This window comes from Thunnus maccoyii, chromosome 20 (assembly GCF_910596095.1).
Source record: "Thunnus maccoyii chromosome 20, fThuMac1.1, whole genome shotgun sequence".
Classification (NCBI taxonomy): Eukaryota; Metazoa; Chordata; class Actinopteri; order Scombriformes; family Scombridae; genus Thunnus; species Thunnus maccoyii.
This window is the reverse complement of record NC_056552.1, coordinates 26,769,302-26,794,990: the sequence shown is the minus strand read 5'-3', so window position 1 is coordinate 26,794,990 and position 25,689 is coordinate 26,769,302. Positions and strand designations below refer to the sequence as shown.

The 25,689-nt window shown below is 39.1% G+C and overlaps 1 protein-coding gene across 6 annotated transcripts in view; it reads left to right on the top strand.

Annotated features, from left to right (window-relative positions):
* The window catches only part of atp6v0a1b (ATPase H+ transporting V0 subunit a1b), a 37,905-nt gene that overhangs the window by 1,585 nt on the left and 10,631 nt on the right, over nt 1-25,689 (top strand). For 3 of the 6 annotated variants that reach the window (XM_042398361.1, XM_042398362.1, XM_042398365.1), the window contains exons 2-21: nt 282-437; nt 752-830; nt 1,059-1,156; nt 3,253-3,381; nt 3,605-3,687; nt 4,260-4,386; nt 4,535-4,617; nt 6,599-6,692; nt 8,702-8,914; nt 11,012-11,162; nt 12,587-12,726; nt 12,929-13,092; nt 13,502-13,592; nt 13,810-13,928; nt 14,126-14,342; nt 15,175-15,282; nt 17,388-17,588; nt 20,345-20,362; nt 24,307-24,424; nt 24,621-24,792. In XM_042398361.1, the coding sequence (XP_042254295.1) occupies nt 321-437; nt 752-830; nt 1,059-1,156; nt 3,253-3,381; nt 3,605-3,687; nt 4,260-4,386; nt 4,535-4,617; nt 6,599-6,692; nt 8,702-8,914; nt 11,012-11,162; nt 12,587-12,726; nt 12,929-13,092; nt 13,502-13,592; nt 13,810-13,928; nt 14,126-14,342; nt 15,175-15,282; nt 17,388-17,588; nt 20,345-20,362; nt 24,307-24,424; nt 24,621-24,792 (2,522 nt within the window). In that variant the 5' untranslated portion in view covers nt 282-320. The remainder of the gene's footprint in view (nt 1-281; nt 438-751; nt 831-1,058; nt 1,157-3,252; nt 3,382-3,604; nt 3,688-4,259; nt 4,387-4,534; nt 4,618-6,598; nt 6,693-8,701; nt 8,915-11,011; nt 11,163-12,586; nt 12,727-12,928; nt 13,093-13,501; nt 13,593-13,809; nt 13,929-14,125; nt 14,343-15,174; nt 15,283-17,387; nt 17,589-20,344; nt 20,363-24,306; nt 24,425-24,620; nt 24,793-25,689) is intronic. The other 3 variants (XM_042398366.1, XM_042398367.1, XM_042398364.1) reach the window with 3 other exon arrangements.

The following is a 25,689-nucleotide window of genomic DNA, read 5'->3' as shown; positions in this document are numbered from 1 at the left end:
ATTCAATTCATCAAGGAAATGATGGGCAATTTTTTTTATTTATGTTGTGTTGCACTATATTTCATAGTATAGTTGTATAGTATAGTATAGTTCATACATAGTATTGTATAGTATAGTACATTGGAGTAGAGTGCAAAGCAGTAGTGTGTCGTGCAGTATTGAACAGTATTGTTCAAATTTGTATTAAAGGATTACAATAAGTAGTTCTTGTAGAAAAATAAATTCAGTGAATATATTTAAAAGATCTAATGGTTTTACATATCTTCCTGTCCTATGTACAGGATTTTTTTTTCTAGTTGAAGTGGAGTTTGGTGGTCATCATGGGGGAACTGTTCAGGAGTGAGGAGATGACCCTCGCCCAGCTTTTTCTCCAGTCAGAGGCAGCCTACTGCTGTGTCAGCGAGCTGGGAGAACTGGGCATGGTCCAGTTTAGAGATGTGAGTATGGATGTTTGGATAAAGTCATGCTTTGTCATTCTCACACTATGCTATTTCAGGCAGTAGAACTCCTCTGTAGTAAGAAATAATCACATTCATTAAATTAAAACCTAGTGAAAAAAGGTGAGAGCCTGAGGTAAGAAAGGACATTTAATTTTGCTTGTCTTTTGCCTTCCATATGACATCACACATGTATTGGTGATATATAATGAACTCATATACAGTGGTTTCAGTTAATATCCTGGAGTATTAGTCATTTTGAGTTTCCCGAATACCATAATAATAAATGATTTTTGTATTTTTTCTGCTTGTAGCTGAATCCAGACGTAAATGTGTTCCAACGCAAGTTTGTGAATGAAGTGAGGAGATGTGAGGAGATGGACAGGAAACTGAGTAAGTAATGAGACGAACTAACACTTATGCCCAGCCAAAGGCACAGTGTTGCTCCTAACTCTGATTCAGTCCAGCTTCAATATCCAGCTCATGTCACGTAAAGACCACATAAATGCAGGTTTAATCCTTCTTTTTATGTATTAGTCAAGGGCTACTAATCCTGCAGGCCCCTGCACACTGATTACACTGGTACTCTGTTGCATCATGTGCATTCTCCATGCTGAACAGGGTTTGTGGAGAAGGAGATCAAGAAAGCCAACATCCCAACTGTGGACACTGGAGAAAATCCAGAGGTGCCTTTCCCAAGGGACATGATTGATCTAGAGGTAATCAATCTATAATTATCATTTTTTGATAAATATCAGATATAGAGAAGATTTAAAGTGCATTTTTTTTTCTGAGGCAAAAGAGGGGATCACTGATGATCCTTACATAATGTATTTCACGCTTTAGTCAGTCATAGGGAAGTTAAAAAAAAACTTCATGGTAGTCCTCTTCCAAGCTACTGGTTATATGGCCCTTGTCAGAGCTGTAAAAGAGATGCTTCTTGAGTTCGTAGGAAGCATTAAAACACTAGATATCAATGCAGAATAATTAAAAATTATCATCTCTGATTAAATCACAAATCTGGTGCAATTCTATATTTTTCTCATAGTTAACAACAAAAGACCAACAATAACTTGATCTACTAACAAGTATTGTGTGTATCAAAGCCTTATTCCCCTGTGCCGTAGACCTCCATTGTTGTCCAAAAACTATTAAAAACATATCATTGAGTCACACTGTTGCACTGGGTGACATGCTCCTTCATTACCATGAACACACACTATAGTTTATTTTGACTCAATCCCACACACACCGTCCTGCTGCCAGAAATACACTAATGGACCAAATGTGGACTCATCCACTGCTGAAAATAGTCCCCAACAAATATACTTTTCCCTCCTGTTTGAGTAATGTTTGTTAAGAACTACAGTGACCAGCTGTTTTATTAAATTACTGTCTTTTTAAAAAATGAAACTATATATTTGTGAGGCGTTTTTAAAGATTTACGTCTCCAGGAAACTGAGTCACAGACCTAGTAGGGAAGTCTTAAGACAGTATTGAGAGACGCACTTACACATAGTTGGTTTTGGTCTTTTCATGGGATTTGTTGACAGTAAGAAAAAATAGAATATCTCTTGGTTAGAACATAGACTGTAAAAAAAATAATTTACGTAGCCACTGTAACGTCACCCATTGGTTTGTGGACGCCTGTTTTGAAGCCTCGAGGTTGCTGTTTTGACCTTCGCCATCTTGGATTTTTGGAGCCAGAAGTGATGAGAAGTGACCATATTTAGACGAGAGAGTGGAGCTGACCCTAACGCCGCTGTCCTGTTTAGCACAGTACATTTACAGTCTATGGTTAACTGTGATAATACTCATGCTAATAATAATTTTCGCTACTGAACATTCGACTCCTTAGGGGGTCTTTTAGTAAAAACAAATGCCGGACAAGACTTTTTTAGGCCACGAAAATGTTACAATTAACTTTCATGAACTGCAAACACACTGAAATAGCCATGGCTACGCCTATACTTGGTGAATCTGGGGTTATGCCATGGTTACGTTACGTAATCGACGTTGTTGCCGTGACTTGTCAATCACAACGTAGCCACGCCCTAAAGCATACCCTGCTTATCATCAAATTTAAATAAAATGGGACCATAATTTACAAAATGAACATCATGATGCATTGAAGAAGACATGAAACTAGGGATTGACACCATAAACTCATTAGGAAAGTGTTAATAAATCAAGTGAGAAGTAGAGTTTTTTTCTCATAGACAGTGGAATTGCCCCCTGCTGGCCATTAGAGATAACACAGGTTTAAGGCACTTCACATTGGCTTAATTTTTCAGAACTTCCCGCTTGGGTTAGATGAAGGCTTACTTTTAAAAAATGTTGTATTCAAGTACCTGGAGGTTTTCAAGAGAGGATGGTCAGATAATATTGATTCAGTGCTCTTGATTTAAGAGGACAATTCAAGAGTGACAGTTGTGGAGGAAAACATTTGAACCTTTTCCCTTTAGATAATATGAATTTCAATCAAAGTTGAATTTTAATGGATTGTGGGTGTTAAATACTTCCCCTAATCAGTTCATGAGAGTAAACCAGTGCATTAGTTTTGAGTACCTTGTTTGCCAAGCCAACTAAACCTCTTTCACTTGAGATTAATCCAAAAAACAAACAGTGCAGAGATTGTTATGTTGATACTTTGTTGTCAATTTTTGTAGCTGATTACTGCATGTTGACATGAGCCACACATTGGAAAGACTGTACGTGCTCTAAAATGTGACATCACCTGAATTCCAAAACTGGTTTAACATGGCATACTCAGTTTCATCTAGAACTGTGAGTGTCTGTTGCTTGTGCTCGGCAGGCTACCTTTGAGAAGCTGGAGAACGAACTGAAGGAGATCAACACCAACCAGGAAGCCCTGAAGAAGAACTTCCTGGAGCTGACGGAACTGAAACACATCCTCCGTCGAACACAGCAATTCTTTGATGAGGTTTGCTTATTTCCCCTCCTCAGACATACCCACCACACACCCAGAAGCACAATCTATCGTTGATCTTGTGTTTATTCACCTAATCCAATGTAATCCTTTATACTGTATGTGATTTTATTTTCTTTTTTAGTAAGATTGTAGTAAATCTCTACACTGTCAATGAATCAGTACATCATCAATCTAATGACCAAAGTAACAAGGGTTCTCCTAATTTCTTTGACAGATGGAGGATCCCAATTTGCTGGAAGAGTCATCGGCCCTGATGGAGGGCAGTGAGGGGGGCCGCGGGGCCCCGCTCAGATTGGGGTAAAGCATGAGAGTTGCATTATATTCTCTGATAAACATGTTGTATTGGCAATGTTGATATAGTTACATACATTGCAACACATTACACATTTAGATATTTCACTGGTCAGTAGGATGTCCTTCAAAAAAGTTAGTGATTTAATTGAAAAAAAGTCAAATTTTCTCCAGTATAATTGTCCCTCAGCAGATGAATGAAGATAATTATAATCAGAAAATAGCGTTTACATCAGACTAATTATAAAGCTGCTATAATTACATACAAATCACAGAAAAAAAACAGTTAAAATTCAGCTAATTCACAGTGCTACTAGTGGTCAAAAATTTCTCAGGATACCTTTAATTTCAATGTGTCTTCTTTGAATAATAAGAACTTTCGTCAGAGAGGGTTTCAATATTTCATGAAACTGTGCTTCATGATGTGTTATTGCTGTTTAACACTGTTATCTTTTTATCCATTACCACTGTGTTGGGTAATCAGAAGGATCTCAAAGGTTGTTACTGTAGACTGTTGGAATCAATCATACAATTTAAGCAGAAAAAACCTTGCAAACAGGTGCATTGTTGCTGTGCAGGTTTGTGGCTGGTGTGATCAGCAGGGAGAGGATTCCCACCTTTGAGAGGATGCTGTGGAGGGTGTGTCGCGGTAACGTCTTCTTACGGAAGGCCGAGATTGAGGACCCTCTGGAGGACCCCACCACGGTCAGCAAACATGACATAGAATCACAGAGACTAGCAAAGAGACATATTAAGAAGAAATAATAAGTACAAGGATGGGAAAGTACACAACCCATCTGTGAGTTGTTTAAGTGAGTCTAGGTTCTTTAACAACTTCATCCCTTTCCAACAGGGAGACCAAGTCCACAAATCTGTCTTCATCATCTTCTTCCAAGGTGACCAGCTGAAGAACAGGGTGAAGAAGATCTGTGAGGGGTAGGTGTTACAGACATTTTTGCCTGTCTTGTCCACAAAAGTATGAAAGAGTTACAGACAGAAGCACTGTAGTTGGCTCACCAAACCTGGAGATTGCGTTTAGTTATAAGTCTTGACATGGTTACATGATACATTTAGGTACAACAGTGAAAATGACTATGTTAAGGGGTGAGGTAAAAGGTAGGTGTGGTTAAGATCACCTGCTAACTACAATTGGATCATAAGAATACTGATTTTCCAGACTAGAAAACAAGGGGACATGCTTTCATCACAGACCACAGAAAAACCTTTAGTTTACAATAATACCTTGTCATAATAGGAAAAGCACAGGTGTTACTAATAACATTCATGATGGCTCTGTTCTATTCAACTGTCCCAGTAAAGTTGGGCTCAGACTACAGGATTTTTGGGTCGATTTATCCCTCCTGACAATCGGAGGAGAAATCTGGTCTGGGACCTTGGTCGGTACCAATATTCGACCCAGATTATCTGGCAATGTGAGGGGTTTACAGATCTAATCTTAAACCTCCAGAAATGCTCACAGACTCAAGGTAGTCTCATTGGATTTAGAATTTAAAATCTGGATTATTACGTCACTACTTTCCGAGCGGGACCACAATAGCCAATGAGAGACCGAAGTGAATGAGAGGGTTTTTGAAATGGTGACCGCAAAGAAACAACAACAAGCTGTACAGGTGCGTCGGACAGCTGAGATGTAGGAAAGGCTCGTCAATATGTGGCAAGAACATGACTACCTCTATAACGGACAAAGAGAAGAGCTTTACAGCAAGTTGTTGCACCATGCCAGTCTCCGTTTTGTTTACATCTGCTTCCCCATGATATCACATGAGATCATGTGAGGTGGTGCATTGCTCCCTCTGGCACAATAATCTTTATAATATCCTGTAGTGTGTGATGTGCCAATATTATCAAATTTTGTAGCCTGTGCATATTTGAGATTAGAATGAAGAATATCTGTGAAGTTTCTCCTTGTGTGCGTGATGCAGCCCGATTTCAAAATCGGTTAGGGTTTTAAAACTCCTGTAGTCTGACCCTGGCTTAAGTCATCACAATTTGACAGTAAGCCAGCATGTACAATATCAGGAGCCTAAAATTGAAGCAGATAAATGGAATTCAGACATAATTGATTTTATTACTTAGACCTGTCACCTTGTTTTGACTGTCATCTGTCAAAAATGTCCTTGATGAAAAAGGCCTATTTGTCATCACTTTGGAATTTACCTAATCTGCTGTAAGTCAAGCATATACATATATATATACACCTGTCAGCCACAACATTAAATCCACCTGCTTAATATTGCATAGGTCACCCTCCAGCCACCAAAACAGCTCTGACCTGTTGATGCATAGACTCCACAAGACCTCTGAAGGTATCCTCTGGTATCTGGCACCAAGATGTTAGCAGCAGATCCTTTAAGTCCTGTAAGTTGCAGGGTGGGGCCTCCATGGACTGGACTTTTTTTTCCAGTACATCCCACAGATGCTTGATTGAGATCTGGGGAATTTGGAGGCCAAGAGAACACCATTCCTGAATAATTTTTGCAGTGTGGCAGGGTGCATTATCCTACTGAAAGAGGACACTGCCATCAAAGAATACCGTTGCCATAAAGGGGTGCACTTGGTCTGCAACAATGTTTAGGCCATTACAATTTGGCCCTTGTCAAAGTTGCTCAGATCATACACTTGCCCATTTTTCCTGCTTCCAACACATCAACTTCAAGAACTGAGTGCTCACTTGCTGTCTAATGGAACCTTGACAGGTGCCATTGTAACAAGATAATCAGTGTTATTCACTTCACCAGTGGTTTTAATGTTGTGGCAGATCGGTTTATATATATATATATATATATATATATATATATATATATATATATATATATATATACGTATAGTAGATGAGGAGGAGAACGTGTGTGTTAGATGCTGTGAGCTGACTCTGTTGGTGGGTGTATTTCTCCAGGTTTCGTGCCTCTCTCTACCCCTGTCCAGAGACCCCACAGGAGAGGAAGGAGATGCTGGCTGGAGTCAACAGCCGCATTGATGACCTCCAGATGGTATGTTTCTCAATATAATGGACCTTAACCTCACATTGCTAGCATTACACACACATTAACCAAAAACAGGTTAATAAACATGAAAATAGAGTGGAGAGAGAGACAATTAGTTCCCATTGAGGGGGTTGAATTTGGAGTTTAGCCTGCTTATTGTTTAAGCAACCTTATCATTTGCAGTGTAGCTCTTCTTTTAAATGTAATAAATATTTCAAAGGGTCTTTGTACTCTTTGTTGCAAGGCTGCCAACTACACAACGAGAAATTAATTAGAAACTTTGTACAACAGGATGTCTGTCTTCAGGCTCCTGCTCAGTTTTCCCTGATAAAATTTATTTCCAATCAAATTACAAAAGCCCTTATAGTGTAGGCGTTTTTTTTTTCTGTGCATTGGTTCTTATCTGTGAAAGACCTTTGTCCTGTCTCAAAGTGTTGTGGTTCCCCAAAGTTTGCCCATATTAAGCCTGGAAATAAGCCTCTGTTCTGCTTGACAGGTCTGCTCTAGTCTGAGCCTGCCAACCACATACAATGAACTACACTCTACTACAATAGAGCATTTTACTCAGCCATACATAGAAATGACATTCTGTGCGTAAACATGGGCTGAGTCTGTGAGCCAGCACAGTATGATCAGTTCATCTCTATCACTTTCCAACACATTTTATATTGAAAATATAAGCATCAGAGATCCAGAGATGAGGTCCTATGAGTGCAACCATGGAACTGAAGAATTGTGAATCACATTCATTAAAGTGCAAGCAACCAGTAGAAATAGATACAGAAATCTAGAAAAGCCCAGATAGGTGCAATTATTTCTATGTGTTTTTTTTCATGTGGTCATGGAATGATTATTTTGTATCACCTTCAGGCTGTATCTTGTTGGCTGTGTATTAACTGTGATAAGACAAGTCAAAGGTGAGCATGACAGTTCATTCTTGACCTCTGAAATAAACATTTGACTTAACAATGTCAACTCAAGCTCACTTGCTCCAGAACATTTGATCATGTCACATGGTCTTCACCAGCAGAAGGACTCTATTCAGCTATTCATGGAACTGTAGATGTTTAAACTTTAAAAGTGACAACTTGTCTTAAAAGTTTTGTGTCTCATATCAGTGCAAAGCAGTTCTGCTGCTGATCATGTGTAGAAAGCCTAAAGCATTGTTATTATATTTCTATAATATACCTATATTGCGGCTGTGGCTCAGGAGGTAGAGCGGGTCGACCACTAATTGGAAGATCGGCAGTTTGATTCACAGCTAATCCAGTCCACATGTCGATGTGTCCTTGGGCAAGATACTTAACCCCAAATTGCTCCTGATGGCTGTGCCATCAGTGTGTGAATGTGTGTGAATGATTAGATTTCCTCTGATGAGCAGGTTGGGACCTTGCATGGAAGCCCCTGGTAACCCCTGTACCCATTCAGTGTATGAATGTGTGTGAATGGGTGAATGTGGTTTGTAGTGTAAAAGCGCTTTGAGTGGTCGGAAGACTAGAAAGGCGCTGTACAAGTACAGTCCATTTACCATTTACTATATGACTGACATTGTGCCTGCAGTATTCAATAGTTAGTTTGGAGGCTATGTAATATCTGTTAAAGATTACATTACGTTTGCTGGTTATACAGTAGGTGTTTAGCAATAAACCTGTTTTTATTAAGTGATTACAAGAAGACAGAGATCAATTATTTCACAATCATTAGTTATCTAATCCATGATCATGAGACAACAAAGCTTTTATCAAGATCATTACATATTTTATTTGTGATCACAAGAAAAGAAAACATGACATAAATGGCTTTTTATAGAAATATATTATATATTATATATTATTATAGAACACAAGGTCAGTCTGTTAAAGGAGATACTAGAACAGCATCCTGTCAGCGTCAAGCAAAATACTTACTGACCAGAGGTCTTTGTGCCATAATTACCACTGATTACCATCACTGCACTACACCTCAGGACCAGGATCTACAATCTATAACTGAATCCCTCTACACTGCCACTTCAGGTGCTGAACCAAACAGAGGACCACCGTCAGCGAGTGTTGCAGGCCGCCTCTAAGACCATGCGGGTGTGGTTCATCAAAGTGAGGAAGATGAAGGCTATCTACCACACGCTCAACCTCTGCAACATCGACGTCACCCAAAAATGTCTGATTGCTGAGGTGTGGTGCCCTGTATCAGACCTGGACTCCATCCAGTTTGCTCTGCGCAGAGGGACGGTGAGTTTGTATTTATCGGTTTGGTTTTTATTTGATTTACACAGATCAAGTGATCAATTTCAGATTCTTGTTTTTGAAGTGTAGTGTAGCAAAAAGGTAAAGTATCACATATTTCTCTCTTCTTGTCCTTTATACATTGCTTCTGAAAGATCATAGGCAACATTGTTTTTCAAGAAACTCAGTAACTTTTAGTAATTTTTAAAAAAACGTATTTAGATATTATTGATCTATTTTATACTTTTATTTTGGCTGGTTTTTAGACCAGCAATTTTACTTCTACCTGAGTAAAATTTGGCGTTATTTACTCTTCAGTCTTTCCATTCAAAGCTCTCCGTGGCTCTACTTCCCGTTGTTGTGTGCTGTCCCTGCTTGCTTATGAGTTTATATTGTACTCAGGGTGCTGCTGCTAAACAGTGCAACATTATGATACAGTTACACTGGTATGCTTTGACTTCTCTCATTCTGTGCTGAAACAAAGGCAAATTTTATTTTATGTACAGCAGTTCACACCAAGGTCACAGGAATAGGTTGCTGCTCGGGAACTTTTTTCGCAGGGAAATATAAACTATAATGATACTACAGCTATTGTGCATATTTTGTCCATTTTTCTTTGGTATAAAGTATAAAACTTTTTTGGACGTATTTGTGGGAACACTGTCTAAGCCACAAGGCTCTGAGTGGGCAATTACCATGGCAACACTCAACTGACAATACAGCTGGCAATACAAGGAGACACTATGTCAACTTCTATCATGCACTACTGACTGGAGAACGTCTTACTGTATAGCCCATGAATGTTGATACAAGGTGTTTTTCCGCCTTTTCAGCAAATCCACGTAGTGTTAACTATCATACATTAGCATATTTAAGCACTCTGACCCTTTAGAACAATCAACATTTGGGAGGACACATTCTTAAGTTTGTATTCCCTCGGTGCCCCTGGTTCCAGAAGTCAAAGTTGAAATTCATTTTTGCTATCGACAATGTGAGGAGACTCAGTTGGAGCACTTCTGCAGCATGAAACTCTCGGTCAGCATGGTTGATTCATCAGTACAAAATATGAACAGCTGTATTAGAAAATATCTGGTTCTTTGATGAAAAATTAAAGTTATAAAACGATGTACATAAAAACCTCTTAAGGTGCATTTCGGCAAGAAACATCCAATTTCAAGCCTAAAATTTTGTATGTGCGCTGCCAATGGTGGGTGGGAGATTTTGAGAAAATTGATAATAAAATCTGCAGCTTGAATCAATGAATTTTCAGATTCAGAGTCAGTTTTCAATGAATTCAGAAACTATGGTGCCTGTGACTGGCTTCTTCTCCATTGCAAGGGCAGCCAAGGCTCATGCATATTTTAGTATTTAGAGTCGGCTGCAAACCGATGGACAAAACATGATTTCTCAGAAACAAACTGGTGACCATTACATGAACTTTTAGGGTTGTATTATCATCCTGGAGACTTCATGAGGATATAATCTAAAGACATTTTAAAATGGGCATACAGATTATGGAAAAACACTTCCAGATTCAAGGGGCCCCTCCCACTTCGCAACTCTAATTTAACACCTGCCAAGTCATTGACAGCTCCTGCAGTTAATGCTGTATTCCTCCAAAGGAGAGGATCTAGCTAGCATAAGCTGTCTTTTTCTTATGGGTGTAGACGTGGTGAAGGCAAATGACCAAACTGTCAAAACTCAGCAATGGGGAGTCTTATAACCTCAGTGCCTAGTTCACTATTCATAAGTGTGCTCAAAACAGCCTGTTAGTTTGCTGGAATTGAAGTGTTCACCCTCACAGTTATTGCACCAATCAAATTACAGTACTGACAATGTCAGTCAGGATTAGTGCCAACAATTCATGCCTACTGAAGGGGTGAATACAGTCACTGCAGACAAGTAGATAAAATTTTCATTTCCTCCTCTGGTAATAACAATTTACATTTAGTACAAAAGTCAAAACAAATACCGAGAATATAAATGATTGATTCCTTAGCAAAAATGAATTTCATTCGTCAAACTGACATCCACAAAAAGTTGTAAGGCTGTGTGGAGCCTGTGTGAAACATGTGACTGAGAAGTTGGGGCTTTATTTCACAGGAGAGGAGCGGCTCGACGGTGCCGTCCATCCTCAACAGGATGCAGACCAAGCAGACTCCGCCCACCTTCAACAAGACCAACAAGTTCACGTCAGGCTTCCAGAACATCGTCGACGCCTATGGCATCGGGAACTACCGGGAAATCAATCCAGGTTTACACAAATTCACCATTTTCTATTTGTCTATATTAGAATTCAGTCATTATTAATTCCAGTCACTTCCATTTTGCAGTTTTTTTCAATTAAGCTATTTAGCTAATAGCTCAGCACTTCTTGCACAGATGTTTTACATTAAAAGTCTGCACAGGGGGCATAGTTGCTCCCTTTTCTAGTAGGCTTTTAATGTGAACAATCCGCAGGAAGTATTGAGTTTTATTGACGGTATAACCTATGACAGTATAGAACCAGCTGGAAATAATCTGAGTAAAGCAAAATTTGTGTTAAGGGGTGAACGTTAGAGCAGCAGAGTGGTGAGTATAACCTGACTGTGGTTGCACTGATGGAATTAGTACTGTGGAAATGTGCATGAAGCTGAATTTATCATGTGAACAATCGACGTAGAGTGAGAATGTATGGTAGATTTGTAACTAAATATTTTCTCTATATTGGGGATGAGGGGGCATTAAATGCCAGTATACCTTGCAATGGGATACAATATGATCCAATAACATCATAGTATATCATACGTATGACCTCAAGGTGCTGGGCTGATTTGTGGGCTTCGGTGTAAGTCTCTTGTCAAGGATTTTTTTCTTTGTCCAAAATGATAAACTGTTAAAAACACATACACAACATATTATATTCTCTAAGATAAATGATATAGAAAAGATCCTATTGTATAATTTACTACATGAAATGTTTTGCGATTATAATGCATTATATAATTTCTGCAATATATTTATATTATTACAATATAATTTAACCTTTGATGCTGCATTGAATAGATATTATGATCATAATGTAGACTGATATACCTGTTGTACTTTTTGTTTCTGTACTTAGAAAAGAACACTGGGTGTAAAAGGTTTGGACATTTAAACTCTTGAAGCTTCATATTATCATAAATTCTCAAATTATAGCTGGTATAATTTGGCCGTTCACTAAGTTGTGTATTTCTAGTTGTTTCGCACTCTCTTTCTTGTGTCGTCACATCGCTTCCATAAACATTACTGTAACCAGGGAACAAAAGTAGTGTCCATTTAAATGCCCTCTCTCCCCAGTTCTTTTTGCCGTGGCATTGGAACCTTTAGCAATTGCTATTCATCAGAATTCAAACATATCAGGAGTTACTATTGGCTCAACTATTCATAAATTAATCCTATATGCTGATGACATAATGGTCTTTATATTGGACCAGTAGGAAACAAATGAAAAAAAGGACAAAGTAGAAGATACTTCAAAACAGTATTTTTTTTAAAGTCGATAAACTCACTGGTGAGTATGACATGAGTCTTTCATGAAATCTGAAATTTCTACAGTTAGCATTGATTAATATATGACTGATTGAATATTTGAGTGGTTCTGATTGTATGAGCCTCACTGTGTGACCAACTTTTCCTTCTTGTCACCTGTTACAGCTCCATACACTATTATCACCTTCCCCTTCCTGTTTGCGGTGATGTTTGGTGACATGGGTCATGGCGTGCTGATGACCTGTGCTGCCCTCTACCTGGTCATCCGAGAGAGTCGCCTCCTCGCCCAGAAGAGTGACAATGAGGTACAGTAACAGAGCAACACAGTAATTCAGTAATACAGTAACACAACTCTTCCCAGTTGAGAAAACAAAACATATATATATTTGTAAGTTGTGGTTGGATAAATATTTCTACAGATGTTCCTGAACAGTAGAACCAGCCAATTTTAGTTGTAGTTTTTATTTCTATTTAAATCCTTCAATATGTGTATCAATTTCTCTGTAGATGTTCAACATGGTGTTTGCTGGTCGCTACATCATCCTGCTGATGGGGATCTTCTCCATCTACACCGGCATCATTTATAACGACTGCTTCTCCAAATCACTCAACATGTTTGGCTCTGGATGGAGTGTCAGGCCCATGTTTGGCACCAAAGGAGCCAACTGGTCGTAAGTCTTCCAGTTCTGCTTTGACCAATACTGGGATGTCCCACTGTCTTGATTTTTAATAATATAATATTCCCTACTACTACTATACTCTACTATTAAACCGGTAGAGTTGATTATAAAGGAATATTTTTTGTAAATACAGGCCATTAAAATTGAAAATTCTTTGAAAATTGTCAAAGAATAGTCAGTAGTTGTTGAACTAGTCACTCAAAAATATTGTGCTAATAGCAAAAGTAAAACATTTTGTTTCTACTTTACTCTATAATCTAAATTGCGTAAAATTTTTGCACAGTACTGTATGTGGATAATTCATATTCTAAAATGTATTGTTTTTCCTCTAAAACACACAGTAATCTGTTTAATTTCAAAACATTAATACATGTATACATTTCCTGCTGATGTGTTCTAGGGTTGAGACTCTTGATGGAAATGCAGTGCTACAGTTAGACCCAGCTGTTCCCGGTGTGTTCAATGGGCCTTATCCTCTGGGAATTGACCCGGTAAAACCTGCACACTCACTAAAACAACCAGAATCAATAGCTTCCAGTTGTTTTATCCGGTCTGAACCACAGTGAAAACTTTGCCTTGATTTCATGTTTGTATTCAGTGTTGAAAACGAGGCTTGTAAATCACATTGCGATTGACATATTGGAGTTGATTTTGAAATTTTTGGTAAGTGTCGACAAGTGTTGGTAACCTGTTATGTCATCTCTGCAGATCTGGAACGTTGCCACCAACAAGCTGACCTTCCTCAACTCATTCAAGATGAAGATGTCTGTCATCCTGGGTGTCATCCACATGCTGTTTGGAGTGTCTCTCAGTCTCTTCAACCACCTGTAAGTGCTGTACTCACGACCAGTGCTGAATGTTAACACCTTACAGTGATTTATTTCCTTTTAGTAATTAATATGGTTATTCTGTTTATCTGAATGGACAGAATAAAACTGATTGTACAGCTTTTCTGAAATCAGCTATGTCTGTGGTCTGATTTTTCTTTAGTTCTAAGTTCTTAACTGACTTCACTGCATTGCAGGTACTTCAAGAAACCACTGAACATCTTCCTGGGTTTCATCCCAGAGATTGTCTTTATGTCGAGCCTGTTTGGCTACCTCATCCTCCTGGTCTTCTACAAGTGGACAGCCTATGACGCCATGACCTCCAAGGATGCTCCCAGCCTGCTTATCCACTTTATCAATATGTGTCTCTTCAACTACAGTGACCCCACCAACAAGCCCCTCTACCGGGGACAGGTGCCTCCTCTCTCATCCACCCCTCTGCTTTTCCCAGCTCCCTGACCCTCCTCACACCCACTAGTATGGTTGAACTCTGGTAGAGAGGTGCACAGCAGCTCAGAGCAAACATAGCCTCTGCAGTGTGGTTCATTTTCTCAGAGAGGTCAGAGGTCAGGCTCAGCTACAGGAACATGGTGGTGCAACATGGCAGGCTCCATGGAAGAGCTCCCTATATAGATATAAAGGGCTCATTCTAAGATAGATACCTCTTAATTCTACACACTGCACCTTTAAAGGACTGCAAAATAATGATGTCATTTTATTTTTCTATCACAGTGTTTATATCATTCTATTGCCCAGCCCTAGTCAAGAGCTTGGTTTTTTTTGTTTTTTTTTCTCACTGAACACGATAACAGAAACCAGAAGTGGAGAACACAATGTAACAGAATGTAAAAGTCAGCCAAAGGGAGGTTTGTTCCAGAAGATCACAATCGCTCAGTTTACCAACATTTGTCTGGTACCTAGTTTCTTTAGTTGCAGTTGACCAACATTATAAGCCAGCCTTTATTCTTGGTTCTCTGATACTCCTCAGGTCAATATATTACCATTAATAGATAAATACAAATTACTGTGCCATTTTTGTAATAATGCAAACGTTTTATTTCATAGATGAGTTTCATGTAGCTTTAGATTCAAATAAGACAAAAGAAAGAAAATCAGCCATGTGGTGTGGTGTAATAGCAATGAGAGGGAGGGATGCTTTAGGCCTCAGCAGGATCTGTTCAGCATCTTCTGATCACTGCTACACGTCACCAACACCATGTTAACCTCTTTCTGTTTGAATCTGTAGATGGGGATCCAGGTTTTGTTGGTGCTGATTGCCCTTGCATGTGTACCCTGTATGCTGATTGTGAAAACTATGGTGCTTCGGCGTCAGCACCTGTGGAAAAAGCACCTGGTATGTGGATCTGACCCCACCTATAACCTTACTGCCACCTTTGATGTATAACAATTATAACCTTTGATATAACCTTTTTTCACTCCTATTCTGCCATTCATTTCAATGTGCATTGTATTGTGTAATGTGGTTGGTTGTGTTGCCATGAAATATGCTTAAAGCCTGCCTTGGAAACGCTCTGATATTTTGATGGGAAATTTTCTTGGAATACTTCACAGTCTGAGGGCACCCTAACAGCTGATGATCTGCCACTTGCATTTGACTAGTCTACCTTTGTAGTTGAAGAGTTGCTACCCAAAAGGCTATATATCCAAAAAGTACTGATAACCTGAATTCATTATATATATGAAATACAGCAGCCTAGAGTTCTCATTACTCTCACTGGTTCTGTTAAACCTCAAAGAAGAAGAATTAGACTGAACAGTACCAAACGAAAAAGAAATGTAGTGTTTACCAAATTCAGTCCGTAATTCGCTGTTGTGGTATTTATGATTTTGTAGGTAGTTTACCAGTCTGTTAATTTTGGTACTTTTTATATCTTTTTTTATTTTAATCTTTGGAAAAAGGTGTGTTAGTTGTAGTTACATTTTAGTAATTTAAACACTTTTAGTCTACAAAAACTAAACCATATTAGTCTAGCTTTCATCAGTGACATTTTCAGTGTACATTTTAAGACTTAGCTTTAAAAAAACAGCTTGAATGAGTTTGAAAAATAATCCTGAATATTTTAGACTGCTCAAAGTTCACAAGTTTTGATGCCAAAATGGTTATCTTACTTTAGCATGCCATTTTTTAGAAAGGCAGAGCCCATAGTTGCATTACTCTTTGATCATTGTTTAGCAATGCAATGTTATACTGATCACCATTTTTGGTGAGGTAGCAGTTTTTGTCTCCAGTCATCTACCATCAGTGTTCTCATGAGTTTAAACACACAATATGTAATTTCAGCTGCTAGAGGTCTCTCAATCAAAACAATAACAAAAGACGGAGTGTGATGACGGTGTGAAGTAGCAAGGGATCATGGGAGTTGTTGTCTTCATTATTAAACATCCAGCTTCACTGGGATAGGATTACTCCAGTGTTAATCGTTCAGGATGTTTTTACCGGGAGCTGAATTACCCGCAGAGGTCTTCTCCTCTCCAAATCCTTCATCCGGCTAAAAGATATAGTTAAAAACGACCAAAATTTATCACGAAAATGTGGCTTAAAACTGAATAAAAGTCAATTTATAACAGTTTCTGTGGAACAACCACAACGCCGATGTATTATCTTGTATGTGTGTAAGTTACTCTTTGGTAGACGCCATTGTAGCGGACAAACACAGTGCCGCCGTATGCATCTTGTGCACTATACTCTTTGGTAGAGGAGGTATGACGCCATTGACAGGTGACCAAATGAAACGGTCCGTTACTTTGATTAAATTACAGATTTCTCTGGGTTTGAAAATTGTTGGAAACATTTGGGATTATGTAAGTACACAACTAAACAATATATATAACATAGGTCTTGTTGTTTTTAGACATTTTAATGTGGAATAATTACATATTATACCTTTAACTAGAATGGGAAGCATACTGTATCAAGCTTAATACTGTATCAATGCAGTATTAACATAAAGGCATCAAAAAGTGCTAGTTATTAGCTAGCTGACATTCCAGGTCCAAATTAGTCACCAGAGCTAACTAGCCTGCTAATTGGATGAGGATATTGCTGGTATCACAGTGACCCAACAGCTGATATTGATTCTAGTCATATTCAGACCAAAGTTTACTTCACTACATGGAGTCTTCAGCTGTGTTTGTTGAGGTTTAACTCAACCAGTGAGATGATTTTGCCTTCCAATAAATAATTAATTACCCCAATCTTAATCTATAAAAGTAATATTGGTAACTCACTATATCATTGAGCATTTTGATTTTTGCTACCTTTTATTTAGTAAAAGTAAGTTTCGCAAGTGGTGGATATATTTCATTTTGGAAGGAAAACCCTCACACATTGTTGTGGGTGCCCTTTTTTACTTGAACAATGGAAGTAAATTAAGAAGAAAGCATGCAACCTAAGGCTTGCTTTAAGCTAGACACAGCTCTTGTGGCTTTTGTATCTAGTCCCAGAAGAGGGAAGAAACCCCTGCAGAGAATCTAGAGCAGTCTTTAGAGCAAACAGGCGTGTCCTCATCATGCACCGGACTCACCCAACAGGGCACGCAGAAGTTCGGAGGAGTGCGGGTGGGCAACGGGCCCACGGAGGACGAGGCTGGCATCATGGACCACGACCAGCTCTCCCAGCACTCAGAGGAGGGAGATGAGGTGAGCTCATTAAACATCACCAAGCATCAGCTTGTTCAACCGGCTTTCCAGATATTGATTTTGTTTGATTTAAAGAGTTTGAATTGTTTTCAGTAGGATTATGATGTTATGTATGCCTTCAGTATTGTGTATTGGCTTGGACCATTCGAAGAGAGTTAAAAAATGACAAAAATACATTTCAATAAGGAGAGATCCATTGGAAGTGTATAACGATATTTATTAAGGTTAGTAAAAGAGAAAAATTTTGGCAATTGACTCCATTGACATGAACGCACATATGAAGACGGAAGAAGGAATTCCAGGAAGGCTTGCTCTCTATATTAATTTGATTTTTTTCCTTCAATGAAACTAGTTGAAATATAAGGAGCACGTCATAGCAGGATTATAACATGGGTTTGCTTGGAGAAATTTTGTAGTCAAAATGAGTCCATCAGAGAGCAGTAACTTGATATTTCAGACATTAACAATTCATCATTTTTGATTTTTTGAGGGCATTTAGAGCATACATTTTACACTGATTTGATACACTAATCAAGTATCTAAACTGCTATCAGCTGTTCATTTCAGAACAAGTTTTCTTGCACAGCTCAATACTGATGCTGATATTTCCTGGCTATTTAGTTTGATAGTTGTCATCATAGTTTTGCATTTACAGTGTTCTCTCTCGCTGGATGGGAAGGCCATTCAAACAGCGTTTACAGTAGATGTTGCACTATAGTCTCTTGTATTTGGGCTTGTTAACAAACAAGTAATCTGTTTCATAATTAATCTTATCTGTTCAATGGAGAAAATAGTTAAATTACAACCCCAGCTGTCAAAACCTCATAACTAAAAAAGTACTCATTTGAAATCTTCTGTCTCAGCCCATTCACTAGCACAATGCTTCCCCTGTTGTACCTTCATATCAGAGAGCAGTCTTTTCTCCTGGGTAGTAACAGGAGATGGGGGTAATGTGGGCGCAACAGTGTGTAAAGAGAAAGGGAGGGCTGGGATGGACTGGAACAGATAAGAGATGGATTTTCCATTTCAGAAACATAAACAGTGAAGTGGTTTTTATGAGAACCAGCGAGTGGAATTACTGAAAATATCACCCAGTTTTTTTTTTTTTTTGTGACTCATACATAATAAATCTCAGAGTGTTTATATTGTGATAACATATTGCGTAACTGTAATGTAATAAGACTGCATTTTGTCATCATTATTCCAAGGATAGGATATCCCATGTAGGCATGACTTATCAACAGGGTCAAGGAATTTCATATTGCATAATGTTGGGTGTAGCAAGTGACTGTTAAAGTACCATGCTGGACAACTTACTGAATACTACAGAAACATCCAGGCACCTGTTTCATAAAAATGATTTGCAAGCACTGTTTTTATATAGATCGCAAGTGGTGCCAGCCTCCCATTTCACAAATAATTCCCACTCACAAATTGCAGATAAAGAAGTTTTTCTTTTGATTAGTCAAATGTGTCAAAATGAATGTGAGAGGAAATGATCTCATATTGCATATCACGGCTTGCATGTTGGAAAGTTGGTGAAGCAGGCCCCAGAGTTATGGAATATAATTTTTTCACTTATGTTTTTATGTTTTATCTGGCTCTTCAGAACTGTATATTATATCATTCCACTGACTCTTGAACTTCTAATCTACTTCACATTGAGCGGCTTTTGTGCATTAGAGTTCTCTACAGGCCTAAAACTGAAACCTGAATCTGACCCATGGTCACTTCTTTAAAGGATAGGTTGAAATTTTTTAAAACTAGTCTTTTTAAAATCTTGATATACAACAACATACTTTTGTCTATTTCCTGGCAGTCTTGTGTTTATTGCCTAGGTTTATTGCCAGTGTTTTATCCCAACAGCAAACCACCAAACATGGTACATGTGACTATCTCGACTTATCCCTTTGCTGCAACTCAGCTCAACACTAAAAACACAATCTGTGGATAGTGTAAGTGGGACTTTTGCACTAAAAAGATTGTAACATTGTAAGACACCCACTTCTGGGTCGAGCCCAGACTGCTGAAGCCTCATTTTAGCTTCAGCTAAACTGTAAAATGCATTTTTACACAGAAAAAGGACTGTGGATTCTGATCTAGTTGCTTTATGAAAGGATGCCTTCACAGCCAGTATGGAGAAGAGGAATGGTTAAAGTGAGCTGTTACTCTTCCAATGTACATACAGTATGTCACAAGATCATTGTATTATAGTAAGATAGACATGAAAAAAATCTGAACCTGTCCTTTAAGATCCAACCCTACTGAACCGGACTTGTGCTGCCAAATTTGAGCCATGAAGCTGCTTTATTTTATCCACTATTGACTGTTAGCTTGCCAGGCTAATGCAATGGATTGGTTACACACTGTCTCTTTCCCTCATCCCACTAAGCGGTGTGTATCTATTTGCAACACATAACCCAAATGGATGCAGACGATTGGCACAGTCAGAGAGAGAAAGACAGAAATTTCTTAATAAATTTGAAAATAACCAATCCCAAACCTGACCAGAGTCCAAAGCTTTATGAACCAAGATGGCCCAAACCCCACCTGAAACCTGATACTCTGTCAGGACCTAATGGGTTTGATTAGTGTGATTAATAAGTTATTTATTTATTTATTTTTGTGACATAAAATGCAAATCAGTGATCCAAAGAAGGAGGGGATCTTCTTGATCAATGCAGTTCCATGAACTCATTTTTACCCATTAGGTACTGAACTCTTACACTAACCTTTGACCTTTGCTTACTTTCAAGCACTCAGAGGAAGAGCCGGTAAGAGTCTGAGTGTGGTATCCTCTCAGCATGTCTGGATGCTGTCTTGCTGATGTGTCTGATATGTCTGTTTGTCCCTTTAGTATCAAGTAGTCGTCTTTCTTTCTGTTCTTTTTTGAACTCTGGTTGATCTGTCTAAACCTTCTTTACTCCTTTACTGTCTAACTTCCAATGCCAGGCATGTATATGTGAGGGATGGCAAATGTATGTGTTTGTATGTGTGACAGAAACTGAAAAGCCAAACTCGAGGTCATTTAGTCAGATATTCATTCTTAAAATCTTGATTTCGAACATATTCTACAAGTGAAAAACACTGCTGACATGCAGGTGTTTAACATATTTCTAGTGCAGCTGTTAATGAGGAGCAAGATTTTTCTTGGATGCCACTTGTAGGAAAAAAACAAACTTCAATCACTTTACTATAATAAGGAAAATGACATTTAGAAATTCAGAAATTTTTGAAAGATTTTAATTTGAAACAAGTGAAACTGTCTCACCTTTGTGGCAGATGTCCTCACTTGTAAGGAATGAGAGACTAAATGACCCATTATAAGTTGGATATTTTTGTAGTGTACCGTTGACCAGAGCTGTAGTCAAGATCACTTAAGTTGAGTCTGAGACAAGTCAGAGTGAAACAGTGCCCATTCAGCATTCTTAATGCTATTGTTTTATGCTGGAATCAGACCACACAATACTTTAGTCATTTGAGATGGTTACTATATCAGACAGATTAGGAGCTCATGAATTCTTAATGTGACTAGGCAGAGAGGCATGGCAGATTACATGACCCTGATCATCTATGTGATTGGTAGTGCCAATGGCACAAGTGGCAGAGAGCGAGACAATTCCATGACAGAACACCCACAAGGCCAAGACAAGTCTGAGTCAAAACATTCACAAGACTGAGACAAATAGCCATGAGAAAGAGACAAGTCTGAGTCAAGTCACTCATGAGGTCAAGACAAATACCAACAAGACTGAGACAAGCCCTGGTCAAAACAAGACACAAGAGAGTCTCAAAACTTGAGACTGTGATGATTCCAAGTACAGCATCTCTGCTCTCCAAATATACCCTAATTTAAATCAACATCTCAGACTTGTCTCGGTCTGTAGTACTACAGCCCTGCTTTTGAAATATACTCTAAGGGCATTGTCAAACATATACAGTTGTTTGTCTGCTCTGGTCTGAATCAGTGGATGAGTTGTTACCTTGTTTTCTTTTCCCCTTTGTTCGGTTTCTCTTCACACAGAAAAAATTCAAGTGAACCAAAATGCACATGTGTGGCCATTGAGAATTTACGCTCTGCTTATTGGTCAGATGTTTCTTGGAGAGCGAGAACATAAATACAAGAAGAAGGTCTTGTGTTCTGGGTGCACACTTCTGTGAGACAGCATCTCTCACATTTATGTTCTGCTGCCTCAGTTTTCTTACTTAAACGCAGCACTGTTCAGTGGACCAGAGGGATCCCCTCTCCTTCCGCTGCTGACTTAACATTTTGAACACTCCAGTGTTTAATGCAGAAGCTGGCAGATGTAGTCATCTGCCCAAATATCAAGAAGTCAGTGTACTTTTTTGTTAGCACAGGTCAGAGCTTGATTTATTATTCAGCTATCTGCTAACAACTGTTGACTTCTCTCATCTACATCCCTGAATGAGTACTCTCTGTAGTTGGGTCAGATGGAGGTCAGAACACACTCCCACCACAAACTTACCTCTCCAGAACCACCTCCTCTAAAGGGTCTTGTGCAGTTGGTTTGGCACATGGGTATGATTCCTGTGTTCACATGTGCCCAAATGAGTTGTACCAAGGGGGAAACCCATCCAGAGTCTGATTCAACCAGACTACACAACGCAGAAAACACCCTGATTAACTTTGGATCAGCACCTGAATTTACTTTTGTGCAAATCAGTCTGAAAGGAGTTTGCGGATGCTGAAAACTGTCTTTTGATTTACTCACATCACAGATCCAAAGTCTTTCCTCTTGTAAATGTACATTATGAAATCACATGACTCTGCTCAGCTGAAATGTTTTGTGACAACATTTCTAATAAGAGCCACTCGCCTTCATGTGTTTTGCCATTACAGCATGTTACCCAGTGTTGTTTTCATTAGCCACTTGTGTCGGAGCGCCTTTGAATGGGAACAATGAGTGCTGCTTCCATGAACTCTATTTCATGGGTCCAAGGACAAAAGAGAAGCATGGAAAGAGGAAACTGGGCCAGTGCCAAGCCAAACCCAACAAAAGCAACGTCAAGCAATAGATTCCAATGTTTCCCCCTCCCAGCCTACTTCATACAGGAAAGGCTAGTCTTGCTCCAGGATGGGGAGAATGGAGGAACTCTGTTGGCTTTACAGTACACAAACATATCCCAGCACTGTGATCCTGCTGGGGAAAAAAGAAGAAACAAACCCAAACAAGCTAAATGGCTTTGCTCTTTGTTTTCTGCTTGATCAGAGCTAAAGGCTCAGGCAGGGGTCAAAGGTCAGAGCAGCCGCTCATTAAGATGATGACAGAATTTCCATTTCCACTGTTCTTGGAAGAGCTGTACTGACGGTACAGTTATTTTGATTGGCCAAATTTTGCGTAGGAGAGTTGGGTGATACAGATCTCTCAGTGCTAAGTAGAAAGTTAAGTGTTTTTTTTACACATCTCAGTTGATAAGCTACGATGATGTACTGTATGTGCTGATAATGACAGACTGGACTTCTTGGAGTGTTTACTATTGCAGTGAGTATGTTTAAAACGTGCTGTTTAATTTATACTTTCATTTTTATGTTTAAACAAGAAAATTATCTTAAAACAAAGATTCAGACAGAAACTCACACAATAATAATCTAAGTAAAAGTTCAACTAAACCAGAATCTATATTCTTAAAGGAGGATATGTAGTGATTGGAGCAAAGCTGCAGACTAAAGAATCAATATACTTGAAGGTGCACATCGCAGATTTCCCAAGCCAAAGTCAATTTACTAGTCATGGTCAGTACTACTCAGACTGTGAAAACAGGTGTATAATGTCTCTGTAGCTCTGGAGGAGCTTTGTCAAGTCTGAGACATGACATCACCCAGGTATTTTGGTCTGGGTTTGGAAACTACAAATTTATGACAGAAAGCCTGTAGTACCAACTGAGGGTGTGGTATTTGAAAGACTTTACCCAAGTGCTGTTTACCAGGCAGGGAGGGTCTCATGAAAGATGCTATGAAGTATTAAGTGTTGGATCCTGTGTTTTTGGAGCTTGACTCATACCAGCTTCAATTTTGACCATTCTTTTTAAAATCTGTGTCTTTTTAAGTTCCCAGACTTTATGGAAGCAATACTAAATCACTGAACTATCCCATAATTGTTGCTCTTATGACCCTGGAGAAAACAATGATAGAGTTGCTAATAAAAGCAGTAGCGACAAATGCAGTTTTAAAAACTTAGTTTCAAGCTGCAGTGGTGGCTTAAAGGTTAGAGAAGAGGCTTAGTGGCTGGATGGTTGTCAGGTTAGTTTATGGACTGGCAGCATAAATAGAAGATCATTGCTCTCCTCTTACTTCCATCACTGATGTGGCCCTTCTAGGGCTTAAGATACAAGGGGCTTGAACCTCCTGCAAGGGGAGGTTGATTCAGTGCATGTGCACATGGATTTACAGTAACCAGGTCACTACAGTGCATGTTAACATGTTGTCCAATGACCTTCTTAACCTAATTTTTCTGCATAACCAGATTTTGTGTGCGCATGTTTTAATATGAGTGATACTTCCCTGGTTAAATAAAGGTTGAAAAATGTCTGATGATTGAGCTTTGTCCAGTGAAAATAGTGCATGTAAGCCACACCTCACAGCCTCACTGTTGTCAGTCCCAATAAAGCTATCAGCTAAATGCCTCTATGTGAAAAAAAACATGTTATTGTATCCATGTTGTGTATGCTAAGTAACCATCTTGTCTTTCCACCACAGTTTGACTTTGGTGACGTAGCTGTCCACCAGGCCATCCACACCATAGAGTACTGTCTGGGATGCATCTCCAACACTGCCTCCTACCTGCGCCTCTGGGCCCTGAGTCTGGCTCATGCACGTGAGTATAAGCATGCATACACACACACTCACACACACACACACATACATGCGCAATTTTATGATACATACTGTATGTTGTGAGTTTTAGAAGTTGTGGATAAAGGTCATAGCTGCATCAGTTCAATGACACTGTATTCAAAGCATGAATATTTTTCTGTAAAGCTTGTTGTTATTATGACTGTGTGTGTGTGCAGAGCTGTCAGAGGTGCTGTGGTCTATGGTGATGCACCTGGGTCTGTCCTCCCGGAGCGGGGGCGGGTTCTTCGGCCTGTCGATCATCTTCTCGGCCTTCGCCACTCTCACAGTCGCTATCCTGCTCATCATGGAGGGGCTGTCAGCCTTCCTGCATGCCCTGCGTCTGCACTGGTTAGAAACAGAAACACACACACACACATACCAACACACACACACATGAAATAACCACATATACGACATAGATGCATGCTACTACTAAATGAGTAGTATATGTGCATATGTGCAAGGTGAGCACATACACACACCAAACTCCCACACCCATGCACACATCACGTGTACAGAGCACATGCAGAAAGTAAACACCCTCACACACTGACAGAAAACATACATACCGCAAGCTGTCAGTCTTCACCTCTTGAAACAAGTATTTCTGCCAAAGCTGTAGTTCTTCAGTTTTACATGCACACCAGGAATGCTAGCAACATGAAACATTCCTGACCCAAAGTGGTTTACCAAACTGTCGGACTCCAGATAACCTCACACACCCTCCAGCTCCATCGCCTCCTAGCACCACCTCCACTCTGCTGATCCAACCTGCACCAGTGGAAACCGCACTGACACACACAGAGTCAAACATTATGGATGTAACGGATCACCTGGAACAGGACTACGATAATGTGATTACCATTATGAGAGACAGCCATGCAATAATTATGCTTCATAAAAAACTTGTTAGAAGACAGCTGTAATAATGAATCACATTAATGGATACAGTTTAAGAGGTGGGATTCTCACTGACAGTATTTTGAGAAGTGCAAACAGGTGGAGCGCTGCAGAGAATTATGGTGAGAGGAGATGAGGAAGAGGTGTTGTGAAAGTGATGATGATAAATGTTCAATATCTCAAGAGACAAACATCCCTTTCAGCACATTACATAATTATATGTATATAGTGATTTATATGTTTCATATACACACTGGGTTTCTCTGTGAGGAAGGGAGAGAGTTTTTTTAAAGTGAAAGAAGTGAAGTGAAAGAATTTTACGATACAATTTCAGTTTTTGTTGAC